This window comes from Arachis stenosperma, chromosome 7, assembly GCF_014773155.1.
Source record: "Arachis stenosperma cultivar V10309 chromosome 7, arast.V10309.gnm1.PFL2, whole genome shotgun sequence".
Taxonomy (NCBI): domain Eukaryota; kingdom Viridiplantae; phylum Streptophyta; class Magnoliopsida; order Fabales; family Fabaceae; genus Arachis; species Arachis stenosperma.
The window spans coordinates 6,494,530-6,518,937 of record NC_080383.1 but is presented as its reverse complement, the minus strand read 5'-3'; the positions used below and the strand labels follow the sequence as shown (position 1 = coordinate 6,518,937).

The following is a 24,408-nucleotide window of genomic DNA, read 5'->3' as shown; positions in this document are numbered from 1 at the left end:
AAAAAATATAAATTATTTTTATAATTATTTTTTATTATTTTATTAATAATCAAAATATAGATTCTAATATTTTCAATTTCTCTTTCATCACATTATTGAATATTGTATTTTTTCTTTTATGATCGCTAACCAACATATTGAGAGTAAATATGACTAAGGTTGACATGTCATGAAAATATGCAGATAAAATATAATTGAATTTTAGTTAAAACTCAATTCGTAAAAAAAATTAAAATTGAATAATCTAAATCCTACTTTATTCTTCTCATTGCAATCTTTGACAATAACACATTAGCATCATGATTCACCTTAACTAAATGAATAGAAACACCAATCATTATTTAATAAAGAAGAAGGCACCATGATCGTATTTATAAATGAATGTTGAAGTAAAATTGGATTAATGTCAATCTAATTTGTGTTTAAATAGTATTTTATCAAATGTAATTTGAGATAATAAGTGTATATGGATAATATTCCTTAATTATAATCACATTGAAGATGTATAGTTACTAAAAATGGCATATTATATTTTTATGATATTACTTGTAATTCATATTTTTAAATTTAAATAAAAATCACATCAATCATTAAAATAATTATATTACTATTATTTTATGATTAAACAGATTATTTAAATATTTCTCAAATTATCATTTTTTAATTCAATGTGTTTAAGAATTAAAAATGTGAAATTAATTCAGTTGATAAATAATATGACTTCCTAGCTAATGATCTTGAATTCATACATTAATCTTTTAGAAGTAACAAATATTTTAAGCTATTTTATTTAACTATTTATTAATTTTGCAGTTGATACAAAATAATTATTTTTAACAATAAAATAGATAGTTAAAATATTCATATTTTAGTTTACTATATCAACAAAATAAAACATCCCAACATAAAAGTAATATATATATATTCTTACTTTGACCTAATATGCGTTTGCACTATTTAACTTTTTTTTAATATATTTTTTAATTAAACAATGAAAAATAATTATTTTTTTCAATTTTTTTAATTTTCTTCTCAAACAAAAACATTTCTAGTGTATTTCAATCATATGTTTGCATAAAAAAGAAAATTAGATAAACAACTTCAAAGAAAAATAAAATAAATCAAAATTAGAATTTGAGCATTATTAGTCTATTTCATTAAAAGAGAATCTGAAAAATTTGAAGTGGTCCTTTTTCCCTAAACCTTTTAAGCAACAATACAATTAGACAAACCCACATGAATCTAGACACTTTTCTGGAAATTGCAAAGACAATTTTGCTAGGAAAAAAACTATAGAATATTACTTGATACTTTAACAAGAGAAAATTTAATACACATTTTTATATTTAACAATTTTTAATTTCTAATCCAATGTCTCACCAACTCTCCCTTATGTTGGTTGAATAGTAAATAATTTATTTTTGGACAGATTAATGTCAGAAATTTTCATAATACGTCCGAATAAAAGAAACAAAAATCAATTTAAGTCCGTCAAATGATTAACTCATTTATTCGTTTAAATAAGTGTTGAGTTTAAATTTTGTGTTATATATAATAATTAATTAGTCAATAATTAATAAATTAATCATTAATATGTTGAATTAAATTAAAAAATATCGTAAAAACAAAAATAACAACGATAAAAGAAATTCCAATGGGCCAAGTGCGTGATTGTCACGCTCCTCCTATTTGATGCAGACATCATTGGACTTATATGGAGGCTTGTGGGTCCATGGCCACCGCCATGTCTGTTTTCCTATGTATCTTCCTTTTTTTTCTTTTTATTATTGGTATTAAAAATGAGAAATTTATATTCATTTATCTATTATATATAGCAGGGAGATTGAACAAAAATTGATATAAAAAATTTGTTTTGAAAATATCATTTGTGATGTATATTTATAAAATAGTTTTTATTTATAAAATTTAAACACAATTTTTATAATTATATCTATTTAATAAACAAAATAATTAAGTGTTTATTAATTTTGTAATAATTTTTATCTGTCCATGACTATGTTAAAGCTACATATTACAGGGATTATTTGTGTCGAAGTTTTTGTAAAAAATAAAAAGTATTTTCTCAATTTAAAATTAATTATCTCATTTCATTTATATTTTTGTATATTATTTTTTAATTTAAGAAGTTATAAATTAATTTTATTTATTATATTATTTATTATTTAATAGAAAATAAATTTAAAAGGTAAAAGAATTAATGAAAAGAGAAAATAATATTAGATATTTTTATTTTTTCTTTCAATTTCTTATATTTTTTATGAAATTTGATAATTGTTTAATATTATGTACAACTAAAAAAATAATTAATTTGAAATAGAGAGAATATATGATCTATATACCAAACTTTTAATAAGAAGTATTTAACACAATAAAGTTAATAAGATATTAATACTAAATTTTATCTAAGAGATTATCGTGACTAATGAGATACTGCATGCACAAGACGGAATTCGATACCGAATTATTTAAAACTTTAACTTCTTACTATTGGAATATAGTATTGAAATATTAATTAATTAATAATAGTACTATTTCAAGACTTAACAAAAATAAATTCCTCCGTTCTCTTTTGCATGAGGGGATGATGTGTTGAGATTCTCTCTCTTTCTCTCTCTCTTCACTGCACCGAAAAAATAAAAATCCTATTTTTGCTTCTTTTACTCGAAGAACCCCAATTTCTGTCGAATGATTCTCTTGCATGGGTCATTGCTGAAATCCAAGTTCTTAGCGTGCAGCAACACCCTCGGTAAAACTCATCAAATTCCCTAACTTTATCTTCATTCTCCTTTCTTTAGCTTTTTCGGTATCATCCTTCTTCCTTTTCTACTTCAACTGTTTTTGGGGCTTGATCCAACTTTCTCTTTTGATTTTGCAACTTGGGTTTTCTTCTACACACTTGAATTTTGCTTCCTCGATCTTAATTTTCATGGCTTTATAATCTTCTGACTTCAAGTACTGTGCTTTCATCTTGGGGTTGTGAAAAATTTTACATTGTCGTTTTGCTTTCAGTTTCAGCTTTCTTAACTGCTTCTATCTGTTGGGAGAGTGGATGTAACTGATTTTTGTTTCGTGGATTGGATTGGTGCTGTTTGATGTGGTGATGATTTCATGAACTTACTTTTCTTCAGATGCATTCTACCTGTTTGCTTTTTTCCCTGATGAAAATTGATAGGTGTTTATTAGTTATGACTGTGTTTATGTCCACTAGTTCCTCAAATATGATTTTATGAAAATTGATGTGTTAGAATCTGGTTTCTGTGATATAAACACACTTTGATCTGTACTTTTCTTGCGGTTATCATTGTTGCTAAGTTTTGTTTGTTATATTACATTGCACATGTTAATTTATTGCTAAATCTAATATCTGTGATGCTGAATGAGTTTGCAGATAGAACTCCAGGTCTAGAATTAGGGGAAAATGGGGAACTCAAGCTCCAGAATGGAGGAGGATAAGGCATTGCAGCTATGCCGCGAAAGGAAGAAGTTTGTTAGGCAAGCCCTTGACGGGCGTTGCTTGCTAGCATCTGCGCATGTTGCATATATCCAGTCACTGAAAACCACAGGAACAGCCCTTAGAAAATTCATCGAACCTGACGGGCTAATTGACCCTTCATTGTATACTCCTACTACTAATGCAACACCAGAACCCCAACTGGCTTTGAGTGAGAGGCCCTTGTCTCATTTATCATTCTCTTCACCATCCGTGTCACAGCGCATTGATGCAGCCGAAGGCTTCTCGCCATCACCCTCACCTCCTAGTTCTTCCATTAAGTTCCAAGCAAATCATATGAAACATACAAGCGTTTATTCTAAAAAAGTTGAAGAGAAAGTGCCTGTACCTGTTATAGGGACATTAACATCTTCGGGTACTCCACAGAATGGTAGTACTCCTCGTTACAATGGAAGGTCTGAAAATCCTGCATTCGAAGATTCTACTCTTCCAGATGGTGCTCCACAATGGGATTTCTTTGGCTTATTTAATCCTATTGACCATCAATTTTCCTTTCAAGATGGGAAGGGTGCTCACCACGTGCAAAATGGTGATGATATAACTCAGCTAAGGGAGGAGGAAGGAATTCCTGACTTGGAAGAAGATGAAGAGGGTGTTTCTTCGCATGACGAGGACGGTTCCCAAGCTTCTGAAGACGAGTTTGAAGATGAGCCTACATCAGAAAAGCTTGTCCAAAGATTTGAAAATCTTAATAGAGTTAACAATCATGTTCAAGAAAATGCTTTGCCTGCCACAACTAAGCCTTTGACTGGTGATGTGGCTTCTGAAGTTGAATTAGTTAATGGGGAGAAGGCAAATTCTCCTAATTTATCCCCATTGAAGACAGTGCCACCTGCAGTAACTTCACATCCCCCTGAAACAAATAAGTCAACAGAGAAAGAAAATCATAGCCAGAATAAGGTCATCCCCAAAAATTTCTTTTCAAGCATGAAAGAAATTGAGTCGCTCTTTATTGAAGCTTCTGCATCTGGTAAAGAGGTTCCAAGGATGCTTGAAGCAAATAAATTTCACTTTCGTCCAATGTTCCCTGCAAAAGAAAGTAATCTTTTTGCCTCTTCCTTCTTTGTCTGTTTGTGTGTCACTTATCAGTTAGGAATATTCAGTAGCAATTCTTAGTCTTTTATGACATACAATGATTCAGATCATGGTACATTCTTTACTAGAATCTCGTAACTTATAGGGTGAAAAACAAGTTTCTTATTTCTAGTTGGCTTTTGCAATATTATGGCTGTTACTACGTAATTCACTACGGTATGAATCATGAATTCTTTTGAAGTTTAAATCAGATATTCTTGATTGTAACAGATAGTACTTTGGCATCGTCTTTCTTGAAAGCATGTTTCTCTTGCGGGGATGACCCTACTCAAGTTCCAGAAGGTAATTTCTTTGTCATTTTTTCCTGTTGATCTTTCATGTTTTCTAGACATGGCTAACCTTGTTGGAATGAATCAGTCTTCTTAGTCTTTCAAGGTTTTTCATGAGTACAAATTTGCCGCCTGTAGAACTAGGAGCAATGCAAATTACATTATGACATCTAGTTATTGTTGGAAGTCTTCCATTGCAAATGATATTTAGAAAAGGAATATACCACATCTAGTTTTTTGTAATTTAGATACTCATTCCTTTTTGTTTAAATCTGTGCATCAAATTTGATATCTAATTCCCCCCCCCCCCCCCCTCTTTCCAAATATCTTCTCAGAACCTGCTCAAAACTCTGTTAAGTACTTAACTTGGCATAGAACTGCATCATCTCGATCTTCCTCATCCAGAAACCCTGTGGGAGCAAACTCAAGAGATGATACAGAGGCCTTTGCAAATAATCTCTTTGACACGTCTTGTATGATATCCGGAAGCCATGCATCAACTTTGGATAGGCTATATGCCTGGGAAAGGAAGCTCTATGATGAAGTGAAGGTAGCATATACTTGCTCATCAACAATTATGTTAGCATGTTGTATATTTCCTGTTATTCCACTTTGGTAATATAATATTTCGCAGAATACTTGTTTTGGATCTTTAGACTAACCCAAAGTAGTTCTGTTGAAAACTAAGTACACTCCAGAGAGTAGTAACATCTCCACATTTGAGTTTCAATGACATTTTTTGCTTCTTCAAATCACAGGCTAGTGAGATCGTCAGGAAGGAATATGACACGAAGTGTAAAATCTTGAGGCACCTGGAATCAAAAGAAAAGACTCATACAATTGATAAAACTCGAGCTGTCGTCAAGGATCTGCACTCAAGAATCAGAGTTGCGATTCACAGGATTGACTCTATATCAAAGAGGATTGAAGAATTAAGGGACAAAGAGCTTCAGCCACAACTTGAGGAGTTGATTGAAGGGTAAGATCTTCTAGGTTTATATATGTATATATTGATTAATAATTGTTTAAGAATATTTATAAAAAGTTCCAGTTATATTTTTCGTACATGTTGCCGATATATCATCTCCATTTGTTAAAAGGTTTACGCGGAAGGATATAAATCTATAACATAAAAATGCTCTCAAAGCTCAAAATTCAATTACCAATCTGTATGCCTTTTCTGGTTATGGTCATTCTATTTTAAAATTACCATTGTTTGAGATTCTTATCCATTTTTTAGAGTTCAGACCCATCATTACAGTTCTGGTGTGAGGACACTGCTTTCCTCCTCTCCTTTTTGTTCTGGCTTGTATGCCTATCATTTTTTGCTCTTCAAATCCATTTGTGCTCTTCTAAACTTATATTTCTATGTTCAACTTTGCTAATAGATAATATAAGATTGCTGGATCTTATTTTCCTATTGCACCAATGATTCAACCTTTGAATGCCAGTTTAATGATTTTGGATCAATAAGAAACTTACTTATGTTTCCTTAGTCAATGAGAAGTCTAGTTTATGCATGCGCATTTACTTATTTTGAAAAAAAAAAAGAACTGTTTTTTTTGTTTTGTATTTCATCTGTTTGTGCTTGAATGGCAGGTTAAGCAGGATGTGGGAAGTGATGTTTGAATGTCACAAGCTTCAGTTTCAGATCATTTCGGTATCGTATAACAATAGTCATGCTAAAATCGCCATGCATTCTGAATTACATAGGCAGATTACCAGCTATCTTGAAGATGAACTCCTCTTTCTATCATCAAGCTTGACCAAGTGGATTGGAGCTCAGAAATCGTATCTGGAGGCTATATCCGGATGGCTCAACAAATGTGTTTCGTTTAAACAAAAGTCAACCAGGAAGAGAAGGAAGCCGCAATCTGAACTCCTGAGAGATCATGGCCCTCCAATATACGCCACCTGCATTGTCTGGTTGGAGAAGCTCAATGGGTTACCTGTAAAGGATGTTGTGGATTCTATCAAGAGCTTAGCAGCTGACACTGCCCAGTTCTTGCCACATAAAGAGAAGACCCATGGAAAAGGTGCAAATCATCCTCATATTAATGGCGAATCATCAGATAATTTATTGAGAGATGACATTTCAGAGGACTGGGCTTCAGGTTTCGATCGATTTCGGTTAAGCTTGATTAGATTTCTTGGGCAGCTCAGTAGTTTGTCCGGGGCTTCGGTTACAATGTATGCAGACCTTAGACAGGCCATTCACGATGCTAAGATTATTTACCAAAGGAGGAGTTCGTTTTCTCAAAACGGTCACTCGAATTCTCAATCTCAAGATGTTCATTTGAACTCCGAATCTCAAGGTGATCAATCCAACTCTCAATCTCAAGTTGTTTAGTCAGAAAAGAAATAACCGAAGCAAATAAAGAAAGAACTGCAAGAAACATGGTGAATCTGTGTTGAGCACATGAATGATTCGCCATAGTTTTGTGTGAGGCATTTCATTTGTTCATGAAAGGATGAAATAAAGTCATTAAATTGATTTGCCATAGTTGTGTTTAGTATGAGGGGTTGATAGAATGCTTTTAAGAGATTGTGATTAGGTGGTTACACATTCTGTTTTTTCCTCCAGTTTTTGGGTTTAGGGTGGTAGTTATCTTTTCAGTATAGCCTTGTAAGTACTAGGTTCTGGTGGTGAACAAATCTATATATTTAAAAAAGTGGAACTTGTATAGTGCAATTTTGATGAACAAGGTGCTTGTAGTTGGGAACTCAAATCTTCTATCCCATTTTTCTGTGTGAATGATTTTGAAGATGTTGGGTTTGAGAATCTTAAAATAGAAGAAAAAGGGAGGTCTCATGATTTTACAGGTGTTAGATTTTCGTTGAAGGAACTAAGGAGACAGGAAAATGGGATAGAAGATTTCAGTTCCCTAATGAGACTTGTACCTTACTCATTGATTTTCTTTACTAATGTCATATTCTCAATCCCCCCAATTTATGTCATGTGCAAAAAGTAATTGTTACTTGTTAGTTCCTATAAATAAATTAAAAAAGAAGAAAAAAAATTGTTTTTTATTCTATGGTCATCTTGAATACCTTATTCTTGGTATAAACCACTTCCTAGTTATCATACAAAATGCCTTTGTATTATAGATAGAGGTTCTTATACCCAAATAATTTTACCAAGTTTTCAATGCCTAGCAAGTAAATATTGTAAATATGTATTATTTGGGGTCACTTTGATAAAAAGATAACATTATGTTGGTGTTGTAAAAACTGATTAAATTATAGTATCTGTATTCTAACCCTATCATGAAAATTTGTTCAAAGTTCAAACACATTTGTCCCTCTCAAAGCAGCTTCTTTCTTCTTCCTTTTCCATTTTTTCTTTAAGAAAAACAGTTTTGTAGACTTCCAAAGCATACTACAACTAATTGGGCTACTATAATTAACCCTGATACTTCTAAATGAGCTACTCAAGGCTATTTGGCCCATTTCTGTTATAGAAATTTAAACTAATCGTCTCTCTTTCCTTTTTCTTTTTTAATTTATTTATTTTTTATCCTATTTCCTTAATACATTTTTTACCTCAGATAAAGAAAACGTGTTAAAATCAGATATTAAAATTCAAATCTGGTTTGGTACCGGTTATTTCTTGTGTTTATTATGTATAACAAATCAAACCTACATATATTGAAGAACCATGAACTCTTCCATGTATAAAGTTCAAAACTATCTTAGAATAATGCAAATGTACAAAAGAATCTATATGTTCTAAATTCTTTTTCTAAATAGCTTTACACAAGTTACTTAAATTCTAACCTGCTACAATGACACACACAAGGTGGAAACAGTAAAAGGGTTAATACTAAAGATATTAGATAGAATAATTTTGTTATTCCTAAAATTGATAATATTATTTACTTTTTGTATAATTTTTTAAATTATTCTTCATCTTTGTTATTTTATTTTTAAAAATAGCATACAATAAAAGAATGACATCATCAATTAGAGAATGTCAAAATCATTCTCCTAAACGAAGTTTGTGTGTGTATATATAATGTGTATAGTAAATTAGTCACACTAATTATTCGGTGCATTGAAAGAGGGTGTTCATTAGATGCAAGAGCTTGCTTCTAAATACACTCTTCTTTTGTTTTCTTGTTCAGTTGATTGAATTGGCAAAGAGAAAGAAATTTTTCCATTCATCCAATTTGACTAGGTTATGTTTATTTGCATAGGTACCCTAAATATTTTACTTTCCCCTTAATTAAGTATCACCATTTTAGCATTCATTCTTGTATTGAAAAGATAGTAACAACTTTGATCCAACATATCTCTGAACATAGAATATTTGTTTTATGGAAATAAGCTATAAATTACTTGTTAATTATATAAAATAACAAATGATTATATAGATATATATTGTGCCTAATTGCTTAACTATCGTACCAAAATAGGAAGAAACAAAAAGAAAAGAAGAAAATCTTATTCGTTAGATTAATACACCACATGTATTATAACTTGTGCTTCCAACATAATTTAATGGTCAAGGAGAATCAAACCAAAATTTGGTACTTAAATTTTATAACCATGAAAAGTATATCTTTCCTTTCTACACCAATTTAGTTATCATAAACTGTTAAATATGTCTGTTAACTACACGTAAGTATCCAATTAACTAGATTGACAAAAAAAGCATCAATTCAAGATTATAATAACTTCAAACTGATTATCAAAATAAAAAGAGTAAATACACAATTTGGTTCTTGACAATTATCTCAAAAAAATTACAAAATTCTTAACAGAAAAGAAAAAAAATACTTAATCTAACTCTTAATCTTTATTTTTATGAGACTGATTAGCTTCTGTGTAAAAAAAACAAAAAAAAAAACAAAGACTAATCAGTTCTATAAAAATAAAGTTCAAAGTCGGATTGGATATTTTTTTTATTAAGGACTTCGTGGCCTTTCGAAATAATTGTCGGTGTCATTTTAGGATTTTTCTCAAATAAGAAACTTAATAATTAAATTGACAATTATTTTTAAACAGACAAAAGAATGAATCAGAATAACAATATCCCCTAAAATTGTTTCATCCTATCTCTATAACAAAACACCCCAGTGATCCAACCGCTCTTTTTTTTTTTTCATATTTTAAATAACCAAAGATCCAGCTTGTAATTACATTTTTTAGAAAGAATCTTCGACTGCACCGTTAGCTGGTCTACTGTTACATCACAGTCAATCTTAACGGTGATCTTCCACGACTCAACGGAACCAACTTTTATCTTCACCGGCGCAACTAACTTAACGTTCAACGGCACCTGCCGTTTGGTCTGCGCATCCACCAACGCCTTCTCATCCTCGCTCTTCAGCTTGATACCGTTACCCTTCAACGGCGTCATAAACACCGTGATGTTTTTTGGCGGCTGGTAAAACGCCGGCAACGCTCCGTCACAGAGCTTCACGCCTTTAAAGAATATTTCAGCCGAGCTATCCGTTTCGTAACGGATTCCAATCTTGTCGTTAGGGTTATCAGCCTTGACGGTAATGTTGAACTCTGGCGAGATCACCGCCGTGGTGAGGTTCATTGCTTTGATTCCGATGTGGTCGATGGAGTAGTGCGGAGACTTCGGCTTGAAAACTAAGTAGAGTACGCCGGCGGCGATTCCAATGAGCAAGGCGATGATGAAGAGGACTCCGATGAACCAGGAGAAGCAGCAGCAGAAGCTGCAGCGGCGACGACCGCCACCGCCGTAGCTCCGTTTACTTTTTTTGTCGGTGTATTTGGCGAAGCGGCGAGCATTCTCCGGCGGAGGAACACGGTAGATCTGGTCCTTCGGAATCTTGATGACGTAGGTTCCCGGAGGCGGAACGGGTTTCCCATCCGGCGGAAGACTAGGCTTCGGTGCGACGGCGGCGTCGGAGGAGTCGATTTGAGAGACGGTCGGCGACGGTGAGTCGTGCGGGTGAACTCGGTCGGCCATTGAGGTGAGTGAGGGACGAGTCCCGAGTGAAAGGTGGGGGAGGTTATGTGTCTCTGCGAAATGCAAATGAAATGAGAATTGAAATTGAAATGGAAATGCGAAATGCGAACGGAAGAGTGAGCAATGCTGGTGTCTAACTGATGAATAAGAAGAGTAGAGTTTCCGTGTGAGCCTGTAAAGGGTAGCATTTAACTGTACACGCCTTTAGGGTATATTCGCAATTTTAAGTAGTAAATTTGTTTTTGTTTTATTTTTTTCCAAATTAAGACCTCAACTTATAAAACACCTTATAAAATAAAATATAAAATATAAGGTGATCAAATTCAAACTTACCCAAATTAAATCACCATTTCATTCATCTAATCTAATCCAAATCTCATTCATCTAATCTAATCCAAATGGAAAATAATTAAAATCGTAATAATTTAAATTTAATTAAATTATACTTTTGGTGAACTACATTGACTGAATCGGATTTTAAATTTATTTTTTAAAAATTAAAATCAATGCAATTTAATTCAAATGGTACAATATAATATATTATTATTATATTAAAAATTTTACTTATAATATATTCAATTTATTATTAATTTTTTTTCATATATTATTATTTTGTAAATATTTTATAAATTTTAAAAAATATTATTATTTATTTATTTTATTCTATTGTTATATTATTGTCGACTATTAAAACTTATTATATCATTATTGGTAATTTTTTTTATTTACAAAATCACAAATTTATTCTAATCTAAACCATTTGAAATTAATCAAATTAGATTGGATTGTTTACAGAACATTATCTAATCCAAATTACACCCAAATAAAATAGTGTTCAAATCGAATGAACTTTTTTCATTCAAAATCAATCCATCAATCCAAACCGTACCAAAAACACTTCTAACTAATAAAATGTTTTAGACAATTTTTCACTCATATCTATTTATTCAGATGATCATTCTCACTATTAAAGTAGGAGTTAATTATCAATTTGGTGCCCACAAAATTTAGCCATTGACAAAAAAGTCCTTAAAAAATGTTATCGATAAAATAATTTTTAAATAATTTAAAAATACGACAAAAGTAATCAATAAATAATATATTTTTTATAAGTGACAAAAAACTTTTAAATTTAGCAAACAACTTATTCATTTTATATGAATTTTTTGACAATATTTGAATAAATATTTAGAAGATACAAAAAAAATTTGAAGCAAAATTTGATCTCTAATTATTTTTATCGTATTTTTAAATCTTTCTGAAAATTTATTTGTCCTTAGAATCTTTTGAAATTGTTTTTGTCACTAAAGTAAATTTTCAAGTACTATTTTAACAGTTTACTCATAAAAATAAAAAATATTTATAATAATCAAAATTAAATTTTTAGATCAGTTCATAAAATTAAATGCATTATTTTAAAAAAATTGATCCCTTTAGGTTTTACTAGTAAATGCCTTTAAGAAAATCATTAATAAGGTTTAATTATACATAATATGATTTAGCATTTTGAAATGGAAAATGTTGATGAATAGCACGACAAAAGTGTTTATTGTACTTGTTGACATTCTAGAAAAATCTTAATTTTGTTCCTCATAATGCAGTGTAACTGATGAAAAAGATTGGCCATATATTGATTTAATGAGAATAATTACACTGATTATAATATACCAACAATTATAATTGTATGGTTAAAATCTTAGGAAGATAACAAATGCATATTGAATTTAATTAGATGAAAAGAACTTGTACTATTTGGACACTTAATTTTCACATCGTAATTTGCGGCTTCTGATTTTGCGTAATTCGTCATTTTCTCTTTGAACCATGATCATATCAATACTCATAGATCTAAATATGTGAATATTATATATACTAACATTTTACTTATTTCACATATTGGGAAAACAATAACATGAAAATAATAGAAAACTAATTAAATAGATATAAACTTACATGAATAATTAATTAGATCTTCAAACAAAAGCTTACATGAAAATGGAGCAAGGAGAGAAGATGTCTATCGCATTCACACAGAGATTACTCTGGAATAGATGAGACTATATGATGGACAAAGGTCTATTTATATAGCTTAAGGTTGAAAGTGACTGTTATGGTCTCATGGATATTGTGGAATATATATATATATATATATATATATATATATATATATATATATATATATATAGAATAATGCTACACATTTAAATTCTTTTGTTAATTAAGTTTAATTAAATTAGTCTTATATAATAAAAATTAATTATAGTTAATATTATTTCAAAATTTATTATTTAACTTGATTGGATTTAATTCATAAAAAAATGTGAATGTGTAATATTATTCTATATAATAAACTATTTTCGGAGCATATTCAAAGAAAGAAGGCTGCTACTATAAAAATATTCAATACTAACTCAAATACCTAAAAAATATTTTATCAAAATAATATAAAAGTAGATAATATATTTTTGTTTTATTTTAAAATGAATTTTTTTTTTGTTATTCATAGTATTTTTTAACTCGACAAAGACTAATTTATTGTGGATCTGAGTTTTATTTAAAAGTTTATTATTGGCTAATGAATTACTGCATGTATAAGGCGAGATTCAAATTCTCAACACTTACTTAACGAATGAATGAACTGACTACTCGACCAATTTAAGTTAGTTTTTCAAGTTATTGGGTTTTAAAAATGAAATTTATCAAATTTTGTGTATATATATAAAGTTTTAGGTTTTGTTTATTTGTAATGCCTCTAACTTTATCTAAAGAAATTACAAAATTATAAATTATATGTATAATAATACAACTCACATGAATGATAGATTAATAGGTAAGGAAGCAAAGAAAAGAGAAAAGAAAAAGAAAGGAAAATGGTAAGGGACTGTTTGGCTGTTTCTTTTTATGTAAGCACCCGAGGAAGTAATGCTGAATTCCTAATTTTTGTAATACGTTGTTTAAAAGTGTTTGTCTAATTTATTAAAAAAAATTTAATTTAATTTTTATAGTATAAAAATAAATAATTATTAAATATTTAAACTTTATCATAAAAAAATAACTTCGACAAAAATTAGACATCAAATTATAAGTATTATAGAATTTATGTTTTTTTTTTATATAATTTGCTTATTTCCATTTTGTCAGCGCGTTAGTTGGAGCTTTGCCATACACGGTTTTGTTTCTATTGGCATTGTAATGATCAAAAGTAGGAATAATAAATTTATGCTAAACCACTTTTCTTTTCTTTTTTTCAAAAAAAAAAAAAGAAGTAATGATTTAGTCAAATATACACATACAAAATATATAGAGTATTTGATGTTAAAATTTAATATATTCAAAAAAATAATAATATGATTAACATATGTAGTGAGGTGTGAAGTTTTTCATATTCCATTGGACTAATTCATTTTACCATATTGTCCAATCGTGTATCCAATTGGAGCACTGCAAATTATTGTTATGGTTAGGAGTGACATTTGCATATTAATTTGACTATCTTTATTTTCTTTAATTATTGATGATGTCTCATGTCTGTATTTTCTATGTTAGAATTAATCAACCAAGGAGAATAATATATTATACGTATAAGAATTTGTTTAATATAAAAGTAATATATTATACAATAAAAATCAACTCAAATTAATTTAAAATTATTTTATTTTGTATTCATCAATTATTATTATAATAAATAAATAGTATTAAATATAATAAATATATAATTATAAATATTATATTATAAAATTATAGATATTAAATTAAGTCAAATAATTTTAGATTTTGGTGTCTTTACACAGTTATCGAGTTGAGATCAAATATTGAAAATATGATTTACTTTAGGTATTTTCTATGATGCACGAACACGGATATGGACACGGGATACGATACGATACGAGACATGTCAATACGTGAATTTTAAAATCTTACATGACGCGAGGACACACATACATATAAAATATAAAGTATTTTTTAAATAAATCGTAATGATATTTGATATTTTATTGATATTAAGATATAAACTAAAATTTTTAATTATTATTAATGTCTTATTTTAATTATATTAAATATTTAAAATATTTTTTTAGTAAATAATAATATATACTATATCTAAATTTATTTTAAGAATATATATTAAGAATAAGACTATATACATTGACACGTGATGGTATTTAAGTATGTCTAAGTATGTTTGGAGAAGAATTTTTTTATTAAAATATGGTTGAACACAACAGACACACATATCAAACAAGTGTCAATATGTATTGTATCTAAAATATATCCGACACGCAGACACGATAACTCAATGAAATATCCATATTTCAGGTTATTGTTTATCTTCTTAATCAATTGTAATTTATGGATTTGGTTGAGTAAATGAAAGACTATATACAGTAAAGTTTACCAGATGATTTTGAAAATGTCTTTAAATGTTAGTAAATAACTTCCCCTTTTTTGGTAAATCATAGTGGTAATAAATAGCTTAAGACAATATAATATGCTTCTAGAAAAATAAATGATATTAATTTCCATTCATATATATAGTCAATCTTTACAACTAATATATATTAGCTGTGATTTCACTTCTGGATGAAAATGACAGTGGATATTATTTTCTGAATTCTGAACTACTTTAAAATATAATATTATTTATAAATGAATATCAAACAACTTCCCTCTGGACATTGCTTGTTTTATTATTATTATTATTATTATTATTATTATTATTATTATTATTATTATTATTATTATTTGTCCCTTCACTACTTAAAAATAGTCTATTATCTATAGATTTTACTGTAAAATTTGGCTAAAATTTATAGATAATTTTGTCTTTTATAAATTTTACTGTGAATTTAAACTCGCAATATATATAAATTCGTAGATAATAGTTACTGCTAATTTTGCTAAAAAAAAGCCATTCAAATTTGTAACTAATTTCATGGAATATTAAACAATTTTATCGAATATTACTGTAAATTTAGTTGCAAATTTTGTGATATGCACCAAATTTGTAAGAAAAATTACAAATATTCGATTGACTTCTCGTACTTTTCTTTTTATGGAAATTTTACAAGTACCAAAATTCGTAACAAGAATCGCAAATAATTTTGATGCAAATTTCTATTATGTACACCAGATTTTACAATAATTATAATTTTTTTAAGGGTAAAGTATATTTTTTGTCCTAAAGTTTTGGTAAAAATTTTAAAAATATCCCTAAGTTTTATTTTATTTCAATTTTGTTCCAAAATTTTCGATTTACATCAAATATATTTTCGATGGCTAAATTTTAAAAAAATTTAAGATCAATCTAACAATAATGCATGAAAATTATATTTAATTTGCTTGTGTTAAAAGTTGTTCTTATGAAATTATTGTTGAATTGGTCTTAAATTTTGTGAAAAATTAGCCGTCAAGGATATATTTGATACAAATTGAAAACTTTTAGGACAAAATTGAAACAAATAAAACTTAAGAATGTTTTTAAATTTTTTATCAAATTTCAGAGACAAAAAATATATCTTATCCTTTTTTTTTAAATGTCATTGGTCTTAGCCTCTTAGGTTGGCATGATATATAACAAATGTATGATTTAAGTATTTAACACATTCGGCAAAGAACCATATTGGATTAGTCTAGTGATTAATTCTCTAGTCTGTTTAAATAAGTGTCGAAGGTTTGAATCTCGCCTTATACATGCAATAACTTATTGGTCAACGACAAACCCTTAAATAAAGATACCGCGGAAAACCAAAAACAATAATACATTCGGCAAAGAATTTTGAGATATACAATATTTCCAATGCTTCTTTAAGTTCATAACCTTACTTGTGGTGATGGCAATGAAAATTTGGTGTTGTAGCCGGCAAATGTTTTGGATGATTGAATTTAAATTGAAATTGGATCAATACATTGCCGACTTTTGGCTTAGGTTTCATGCCATATATTATCTTTTTGCTACTTCAATAAAAACAATGCTCATTTATCTTAGTTATCATTCAAGATATATTATACTATAGGGCTCAAAATTGACCTATTTGTCTGATATGCATGACTTTATCCTTGTGATTTGTGAACGATTTGATACTTGAATTCAATGTTCTATTGATAATGGTTCAGTTTCTGAAATTAAAGGGTATTTTTGTCTTCCAGCAAGTTCATTAATATTAGTTTGCATCACTAAATTATGTAAACAATAACAACAAAAATGGAGTAAACATCTAAATTGGTCAATAAAATTTTAGATCGAATATTTTGGTACTCAACAAATTTGTATCCGCTAGAAGTCCTCGAAAATTACTTACATCGGATAGATTGATCTTTCTATCGGTCTGAAAGAACTAATTTATCTTATAGTGATATTTTTTAGAATTTAATAGTCTTTTAATAAAACTTGTTAGAGATTTATTTGTCAAACACGCCGTATTAAAAATTTGATTGAAAGAGATAGAATGACCACTCAATTCGACTACAGTAATTCTCGAGAACTTCTAAAGAATAAAAATTTGTTAGCGACCGAAGTGGCCAACCTGAAATTCCTTGGAAACTAATTTGGGTTTTTACTCATTTTAATTAACATTTGTATATAACTAGATGGAACAAGGACAATACTGTAAATTCAACAATACACAATCTGCACAATTTAAGGGTTGAAAAGAATGAATTATTTCCATGCTTAAAGAATTTCATAACAATATGCTGCTTGCTGACATGTTGCAATGATGCCTATGGAGAGTTGTGTAATCAAGGGACCAAAAATTTAAACAAAAAACAATCATAGATAACTAATAATGATGATGATGATGATGATGTTAGTGGTTAATAATTTTATGATCAGAAACTAAAATGCTTGCTACCTTATTGATGAAAGATCAGCAAAAACTGTTTCCATGTCAGGCCTCTCTGATGCTGGAAGAATGCATGTAAGAGCAACCTTAAGCATTTCATCAAGGATTCTAGATGCTCTTTCACTTCTTTCTTGTTCCACAAGGAACCTGTCGAAGCATTCATTAGACCGGTTTTCGCTGGCTAAGAACCTCACCCAATCGGTCAGGTCGACCGCTCCTGGAATCTGGGACAATATTTCACCCGATTTTCGCCCTGTTGTGAGCTCTAACAAGACTACTCCAAATGCATACACATCACTCTTTAGTGAAGGGGATGGTTTGCTTGATGATCTGGCAAACTCGGGAGGCATGTAACCAAGAGCACCGGCGTTCAAGACTTGCTCGGCCGTGCCTGCAGCAGTTAGTATCCGGTGCAGGCTGTAGTCAGTGAGCCGAACGTTCCGGTCTGGAGCTTCAAGTAGAATGTTTGTGGATTTGAGATTGCCATGAGGTATGGCCTTCTCATTGTGTAGGAAATTCAAACACCGTGCGACTTCAACGGCCACTCTCAGCCTCTCATCAAGAGACAGAGATTGGAGATTTCTTTTATCTGCCTCTGCAGAAAAAAAGAACATAAAGCAGTTAAATATAAATGGTTCCATGCATTTGAATGTTGAAATTTCTATCATGATTATGAAAACAACATATATATTTAACACAGTTATCTTAACGTAAAGTTTAGTACTTTAGTCAAACATGAAATTATGTAATGATTCTCAACTATCAACTTCACATGAAGACAAATGTACGTGAATCTCTACCGTATTTCGCATGAACAATTTGCAGTGTGAATTTATATTCAACCTAAATTTCCAAAATTAACTTTTTCGATCTCTAAAAGATTCCAAGCCAACCAAGAACATCAGAAGTGTAAAAACTAATACTATTTGGTTTCTGTTTTCGTTTTCTCATTCTCAATATTTCCTTGGTAAAATCCTGAAAATAGAAACATGAAAGCATAACCTTACCATGGAGATAAATGTCCAAAGAATGTGCATTAATAAAATTTGTTACAATCAGTCTCTCATGCTCCTTTGGTCCCAAGTAGTAACCCTGAATAGAAACCAGATTCGGATGCTTGATAGTCCCGAGTTTCCTAACTTCCCTCGCAAACTCCTTCTTCCCTTTAGTGATGCCTTCCCTTAACCATTTTACAGCTAATTCATGACCAGAGTCAAGTGTGGCTTTATATAGTGTTCCATGACAACTCCTACCAATAATTTCCGCCGGAGCACACGAAAGTTCCTCACCGGTTAACACCAAAGATCCATCGAATAGATTCAAGTACCCGCCTAGTTTATCTGGAGAGGATACACTGAGGGAACCGGGATTCTCAAACTGAGGACTTATAGACGATGAAGGATTTGAGGCTGACACAAAAGACATTGGAGAAAGCATGTCCTCGTCGTTCTTAACTAATTCAGGTTGGCAAAGATCTTTTGCCTTCTTTGTCAAGGCATCGACGTTTCCTCCATCGTCAGCTGATCCACCCTTAGAAGATCCTATTGCCTCCAAATTTCTGTTAGGTCCCTCTCTGGTTGATAATGAAGAACTCACTTGGACTATACCTCTTGCTTCATTTTGTTTCGAAGTCCTTTCTTTTTGCCGGCGAACCATGTAATAAATCACCATACCAACAAAGGCCATCACAAGAGCGCCGGTCACCAAACTTGCAATCAAAGCAATCCTAATTGCAGATTTTTTATGTGACTGATGTCCTCCCAAACCAAAGTCAGAAGCATCTTTCGGTGATGATCGTGATTTCGGAAGAATCAGCAGAGAGTTTCCCGGATGAAATGATGATTCAGGAAACTGCATTAAGTTGTCTGGCACAACACCTGAGAGATTATTGAAGGACACATTAAAACCTCGCAACGCCGGAAGGTCATTAGGAATAGTACCTTCCAATTTGTTGCTACATAGATTGAGAAAAGCCAAATTGCGAAGCTTGCTTAATTTTGAAGGTATAACCCCACTCAAGTTGTTGCATGAAAGATCAAGATATACCATACTAGAATTTTTAGAAGAAACTGATGGATTATTTCGACCTTGTCGAAGTTCAACAGGAATGGGTCCAGAAAACTTATTGTTGGAAAGGTTAAGCTTAGTCAACTTGGTCGAGGTGAAAAAGTTCGGTAGGAGGAAGCCAGAAAGCCGGTTGAGACTAAGATCAATCTCTCTTAGCTCTGGATATGTTCCCAAGATTGGTGATAGAACTCCCTCCAATGAGTTATTGGATACCTTAAGTTCGGTTAACCTTAAGAACTGAGTAGTTTCATTTGGCAGAGTACCTATCAATGAGTTTGAACTTAGCTGAATGACTTCCACATAGTTACCCCAATACTGGATCCTCGACAAATTACCGGACAGCATGTTATTACTCAAATCTACGATGGCGCAGTGGCCTATCTTGAGAGGCAAGGCACCCGACAATTTGTTCGAAGATACATTAAGTTTCCTTAGAGTGACAGAAGTTATACTTCCAATGGGACCTGCAAAGAAGAACTAGTTAGTTTAGATTGTACATGAAGAAATTGGTAGCTGTATGAACCTATGTCATGAGTTAATTTGATGAATTAATGACTAAAATGAGAAGCTCTTGTTTCGAATCTTTTAGCAGTGTCATACATCAGACACGAAAAATGGGACAAGTTTGAATTTGAAGACAGAAAACAAAGACAACAAAGTACCTTCAATCTTGTTTTGACTGAGATCCAGTTCAGACAACATCATTGAACTTTCTTTCAACAAAGTTTGTGGTAGCAAACCCGACAATTGGTTGCGTTCAAGTCGAAGAATACGCAGCGATACCACAAATGTGAAGGAAGGTATGTTACCCTCTAACTTATTATTACTCGCATCAAAGACCTCTAAACTATCAAGGTAAGGCATTCCATCATGAGCAAAAAGCTCACCAGTCAAAGAATTGTGGCTAACATTTAAGTATTTAATCGAAGAGAGAAACGAGTCATCTCCGAGTCCAAAATCCGGTGTCCCAGAAAACCTGTTGCGGCTTAAGTCCACATGCACAACACTTCCCATCTGAGAAAAGATATGCATAATATCCCCAGAAAAATTATTAGTGTTCAAATCTAAATACTTCAACTTGCTAAGTTTGTCAAACCCAACAGGAAGAGTACCTTCAAATTCATTTGAAGAAAGATTCAGATACACTAAATTTCGCAATTCAACAAAGTTCGAGGGTAACAATCCATTAAACTTGTTGAGGGACAAATCAAGAGATTCAAGCAATTCCAGCTGACCAATTTGCAAGATACTTCCTTCGAATTGGTTGTTCGCGACAGACAAGTTTCGAAGCATTTTAAGGCCACCAATTGCAGGGAAATTAAACTCTCCGACCAACCCGGCATTGTCCAAAATGATTGATGTAACACTTCCCTCACCACACAATATTCCATACCAGTTCTGAGGGCATCCATTAGAATCTAAGGACTTGGAATTCCACGAATCGAGAACTAGTCCGGCAGGATCGTCTCGAAAACCCTTCTTAAGTTCAAGGAGTGCATCAATATCTGAATTACCAAATGCAATAGCCACCAACAAGAATAACATCAACCACATACCCTGCATGCCTTTCCCACTAGCTCCTACTCCAATAACCAACAACACACACATCAATTTATCAGGAAATGCACAATTCTAGAACCGAAATTCGGGTGCCAAACATTGATTTTAAGAAATGTAGTTCCATAATCTGCTGCATAAACATACAAATGCCAAAATATTCTCAGCAATGCAGACAAATTTCTAATGCCAATTCTAAAAGAAATGAAAAATTTACAAATAACTAAGTTCATCCTTGACCTATGAACTTCAATTCACATAATTTACCTTATCAACATTCATAAGCAAAGGCAAGAAGAATTACTAGAAAGAGAAAATAAAAAAAGAAGGCATTATAATGGTGCATTGTTACCTCTTAATTGATAAACAGCACAGACACGGTTGAGTAGTGAAACAGCAGAAGCAACAAAAGAAGAAGCTCAGAAGAAAGAAACCAAACCCCAACAAGTTTCTACTGTAAAACAAGAATGCTTTTGATTATAGGAAGTCAAAAATAAATAAATAAACAAATGAATCCGACCAAGGAAGTGAGATCAGTACAATGTAGTGTGTATAAGGAATTGTTGGCAAGAGACTGAACGAAGAAGGAGAAGCAGAAGCAAGAGCAAAGAATACACAGTGAAAGAAGAAGAAGAAGAAGGAGAAGAAGAGTAAGAGAGAAGAGACAACATAAAAGGGTTAGGTGAGTTGATGTTTTATCAGGATTAACAAAACAAAAACATTATAAAATAAAATAAAATTCTTATCTTATATATACTAAATTAAGGTTCTTTTCTGGAATAAATTAAAAAAAATATTATTTTTAAAAAAAATATTTCAACTTTAAATTCATTTTTGTAATTTTAAGTATGTTCGTGTATCTTTCGACAAACTCCATAATATTAATAGAGTTCGTCACACTCCACAAACTACGTCTTCAAATTAAAGACTTTTTTTATCTCTCACTTATTTCTTTGTTATTGCTAGATCTTCTTACTATATTGTTTTCCTCGTTGATCCAAGACATGTACCTTTGACTTGGTTAAATAGTTTTAACCGCATTGTCTTTTTTAATTGTTTTTAATGGTCCAACAAGGCATCCCAATGTAAAAGCATTTCCATCTGTGGAATTTAAAGTACTTTAGCTTCTGTTTCTGCTACTAAAGCTTCTTTCTGAATGTGACTTGGGGATCACATCTTTTATTTTATTTTATTTTATTTTATATATATACAGAAATAATCTATTATTTTTCCATGAGGAAACGACAACTTTTTTTCGTGAGATATCTAAATGAATGTTTTTTTTCTCAGAAATTATTTTTGATATGTTGATGGAGATAGTATTTTAGTTAAATATTGATATTTGAAGTGTATTATAATATTGTAAAAATTACTTAACACGTCTCATACGTGTTGGCCAATATATTATCACGTGTCCAACACGCCCTCGTTGACCAGAATACTGCCACATGTTCGGCACATCCCACGTGTTGCAACACTCCCTCTACATGTTAATTTTTCACCTACAAAATTCACGTATCTATAATTATACCAAATAATTCCATTTCAAAAAAAAACACTAATATTTTTTTCAAATAAAAAAAATCAGCCTTTTTTTTCTCTTTAATTTATACATAACACACTCTCTTTTAAAAAATAAAATAAAATAACTCACTCTTTAGTTCACTTGGACATAATATTATTCAAATAATAATAAATATATATTTATTATTAATGTAATAAATTTTATTTATTTTAATAGTGTATCATTAATCATATAATATATATAAAAATAGAAATTAGATATTTTAGTTAAATATACTAAATACGTTATTTTAATTTTTGTAAAAAAGAAGAGTATATATTTTATAAATAAATAAAAAAAATGTTATTTAGACACCTTAAAAATATTTTTTTTATATTTATGTTTTTGTTCATTTGATTTAAGATTTTTGAAAGGATTTTTATGTAGATTGTTATTACTCTATTATGTTCTATGATTACTCATTTATTTATTCAATCATTTCGATTAACTTTTTCTTCTCCCTTTTCACGTGGGATCCTATAGTACCTTTTTAATTTGCTCAGTAATATGAGTAATGTCTTTTCAATATCACTACAAAGTCAAAAGTGTACCTTTATCCTATTTCTTAGATGTTACTCATTCATTTAAAGTCATAATAACTCTCTCAAAAAAAATTGCATATAAATCTATAAAATGCATGATTATTTAATAATACAAAATATTTTTAATTTAATTATATGTATAATTCTATATCTGAGTTATTTTTTATAAAAAAAATTGCAAAGTACCATATCTTTTCCATTGAAGAAGCTACAAATATTTTGATAATTAAATTATTAAATTAACATAAATTATAAATAATACATATTTTAATATGCTGATTTTACTATCAATCTCTAACTTATTTGTTATAAACTCATTAAAAAATTTCGTTTCGTTTATCAAATTGTTAGTTTGTTTATATATAAAAAGTAAATAAACAAGTTAAGCTAAATAAACCTCAAAATGATTTTTAAAATTAGCGTTTATATTAAAAGAGATTTTGAAATTTCAATTGCATCATATATATCTTTAAGATTGGATCCTCTACTCTCGTTTTGTCGAATTACTCCTCATGCCAGTGACTTTTCACATACCATTTCACTTTGGATTAGAGAAATAATGTTGTTTTAGTTTTGGCACTAAATAGTTGTAGTTTATGAAAGTTAAACGATATGGTTTTGTTAAACATTTAATGTCAAAATTAAAGCAACATTGTTTTGTCTAATCCAATATAAAAGAATAGTTGCGAGGTCACTTATACTATAATGTGAGGAGTAACTTCACAAAAACGAATTGAGGATTAATGTCGTGCAAATTTTTTCAATTTCAATAGTATTTTAGTGTAATTGAGATCTCAAAAATCGTTTAATACGTACATCCAATTTAAGAGATTTAAGGTTTAACTCAAACAAGTTAGAGAGAAAAAAATAAATGTTAATAATAATAATAATAATAATAATAATAATAGTTATCGTGATGCTAAATAAAATTTAGCTTTTTTGAGTCTGGAAATAAATTTGAGCTTAGAAACTTAGAAGCTCACAAGAATTGGACTA

The 24,408-nt window shown here is 30.3% G+C and overlaps 3 protein-coding genes across 4 annotated transcripts; 1 reads left to right on the top strand and 2 right to left on the bottom strand.

Annotated features, from left to right (window-relative positions):
• The first annotated feature begins 2,559 nt into the window (after positions 1-2,559).
• LOC130940969 (protein ROLLING AND ERECT LEAF 2) lies at positions 2,560-7,946 on the top strand. The gene is made up of 6 exons (XM_057869286.1): positions 2,560-2,767; positions 3,410-4,571; positions 4,838-4,909; positions 5,232-5,446; positions 5,655-5,875; positions 6,496-7,946. The coding sequence occupies exons 2-6, from the start codon at positions 3,440-3,442 to the stop codon at positions 7,244-7,246; spliced, it is 2,391 nt and encodes a 796-aa protein (XP_057725269.1). The 5' UTR covers positions 2,560-2,767; positions 3,410-3,439; the 3' UTR covers positions 7,247-7,946.
• A 1,824-nt stretch (positions 7,947-9,770) lies between these two features.
• Positions 9,771-12,862, bottom strand: LOC130941505 (NDR1/HIN1-like protein 13). 2 transcript variants are annotated; one of them, XM_057870038.1, is made up of 2 exons: positions 12,794-12,862; positions 9,771-10,893 (listed from the first exon to the last, which is right to left on the bottom strand). In XM_057870038.1, the coding sequence occupies exon 2, from the start codon at positions 10,838-10,840 to the stop codon at positions 10,001-10,003; it is 840 nt and encodes a 279-aa protein (XP_057726021.1). In that variant the 5' UTR covers positions 10,841-10,893; positions 12,794-12,862; the 3' UTR covers positions 9,771-10,000. The 2 variants fall into 2 exon arrangements, with proteins under 2 accessions (XP_057726021.1, XP_057726022.1); XM_057870039.1 differs by having other exon boundaries at positions 12,830-12,848.
• Positions 12,863-17,541: 4,679 nt separating this feature from the next.
• On the bottom strand, positions 17,542-21,680 carry LOC130942043 (probable inactive receptor kinase At5g10020). The gene is made up of 4 exons (XM_057870719.1): positions 21,659-21,680; positions 20,412-21,329; positions 18,690-20,213; positions 17,542-18,277 (listed from the first exon to the last, which is right to left on the bottom strand). Exons 2-4 carry the CDS (start codon positions 21,310-21,312, stop codon positions 17,688-17,690), a joined length of 3,015 nt encoding a protein of 1,004 aa, XP_057726702.1. The 5' UTR covers positions 21,313-21,329; positions 21,659-21,680; the 3' UTR covers positions 17,542-17,687.
• Between the last annotated feature and the right edge of the window lie 2,728 nt (positions 21,681-24,408).

What these genes read in the sequence shown, in the direction of transcription:
- LOC130940969 (XM_057869286.1), top strand. Translation starts at nt 3,440, where the DNA reads ATGGGGAACTCAAGCTCCAGAATGGAGGAGGATAAGGCATTGCAGCTA. An exon ending in AATGTTCCCTGCAAAAGAAA is followed by an intron (nt 4,572 to 4,837) that starts GTAATCTTTTTG and finishes TGATTGTAACAG; the next exon opens with ATAGTACTTTGGCATCGTCT. An exon ending in CTTGAGGAGTTGATTGAAGG is followed by an intron (nt 5,876 to 6,495) that starts GTAAGATCTTCT and finishes CTTGAATGGCAG; the next exon opens with GTTAAGCAGGATGTGGGAAG.
- LOC130941505 (XM_057870038.1), bottom strand. Translation starts at nt 10,840, where the DNA reads ATGGCCGACCGAGTTCACCCGCACGACTCACCGTCGCCGACCGTCTCT.
- LOC130942043 (XM_057870719.1), bottom strand. Translation starts at nt 21,312, where the DNA reads ATGCAGGGTATGTGGTTGATGTTATTCTTGTTGGTGGCTATTGCATTT. An exon ending in CAGTCAAAACAAGATTGAAG is followed by an intron (nt 20,214 to 20,411) that starts GTACTTTGTTGT and finishes TCTTCTTTGCAG; the next exon opens with GTCCCATTGGAAGTATAACT. An exon ending in TTTGGACATTTATCTCCATG is followed by an intron (nt 18,278 to 18,689) that starts GTAAGGTTATGC and finishes TTTTTTCTGCAG; the next exon opens with AGGCAGATAAAAGAAATCTC.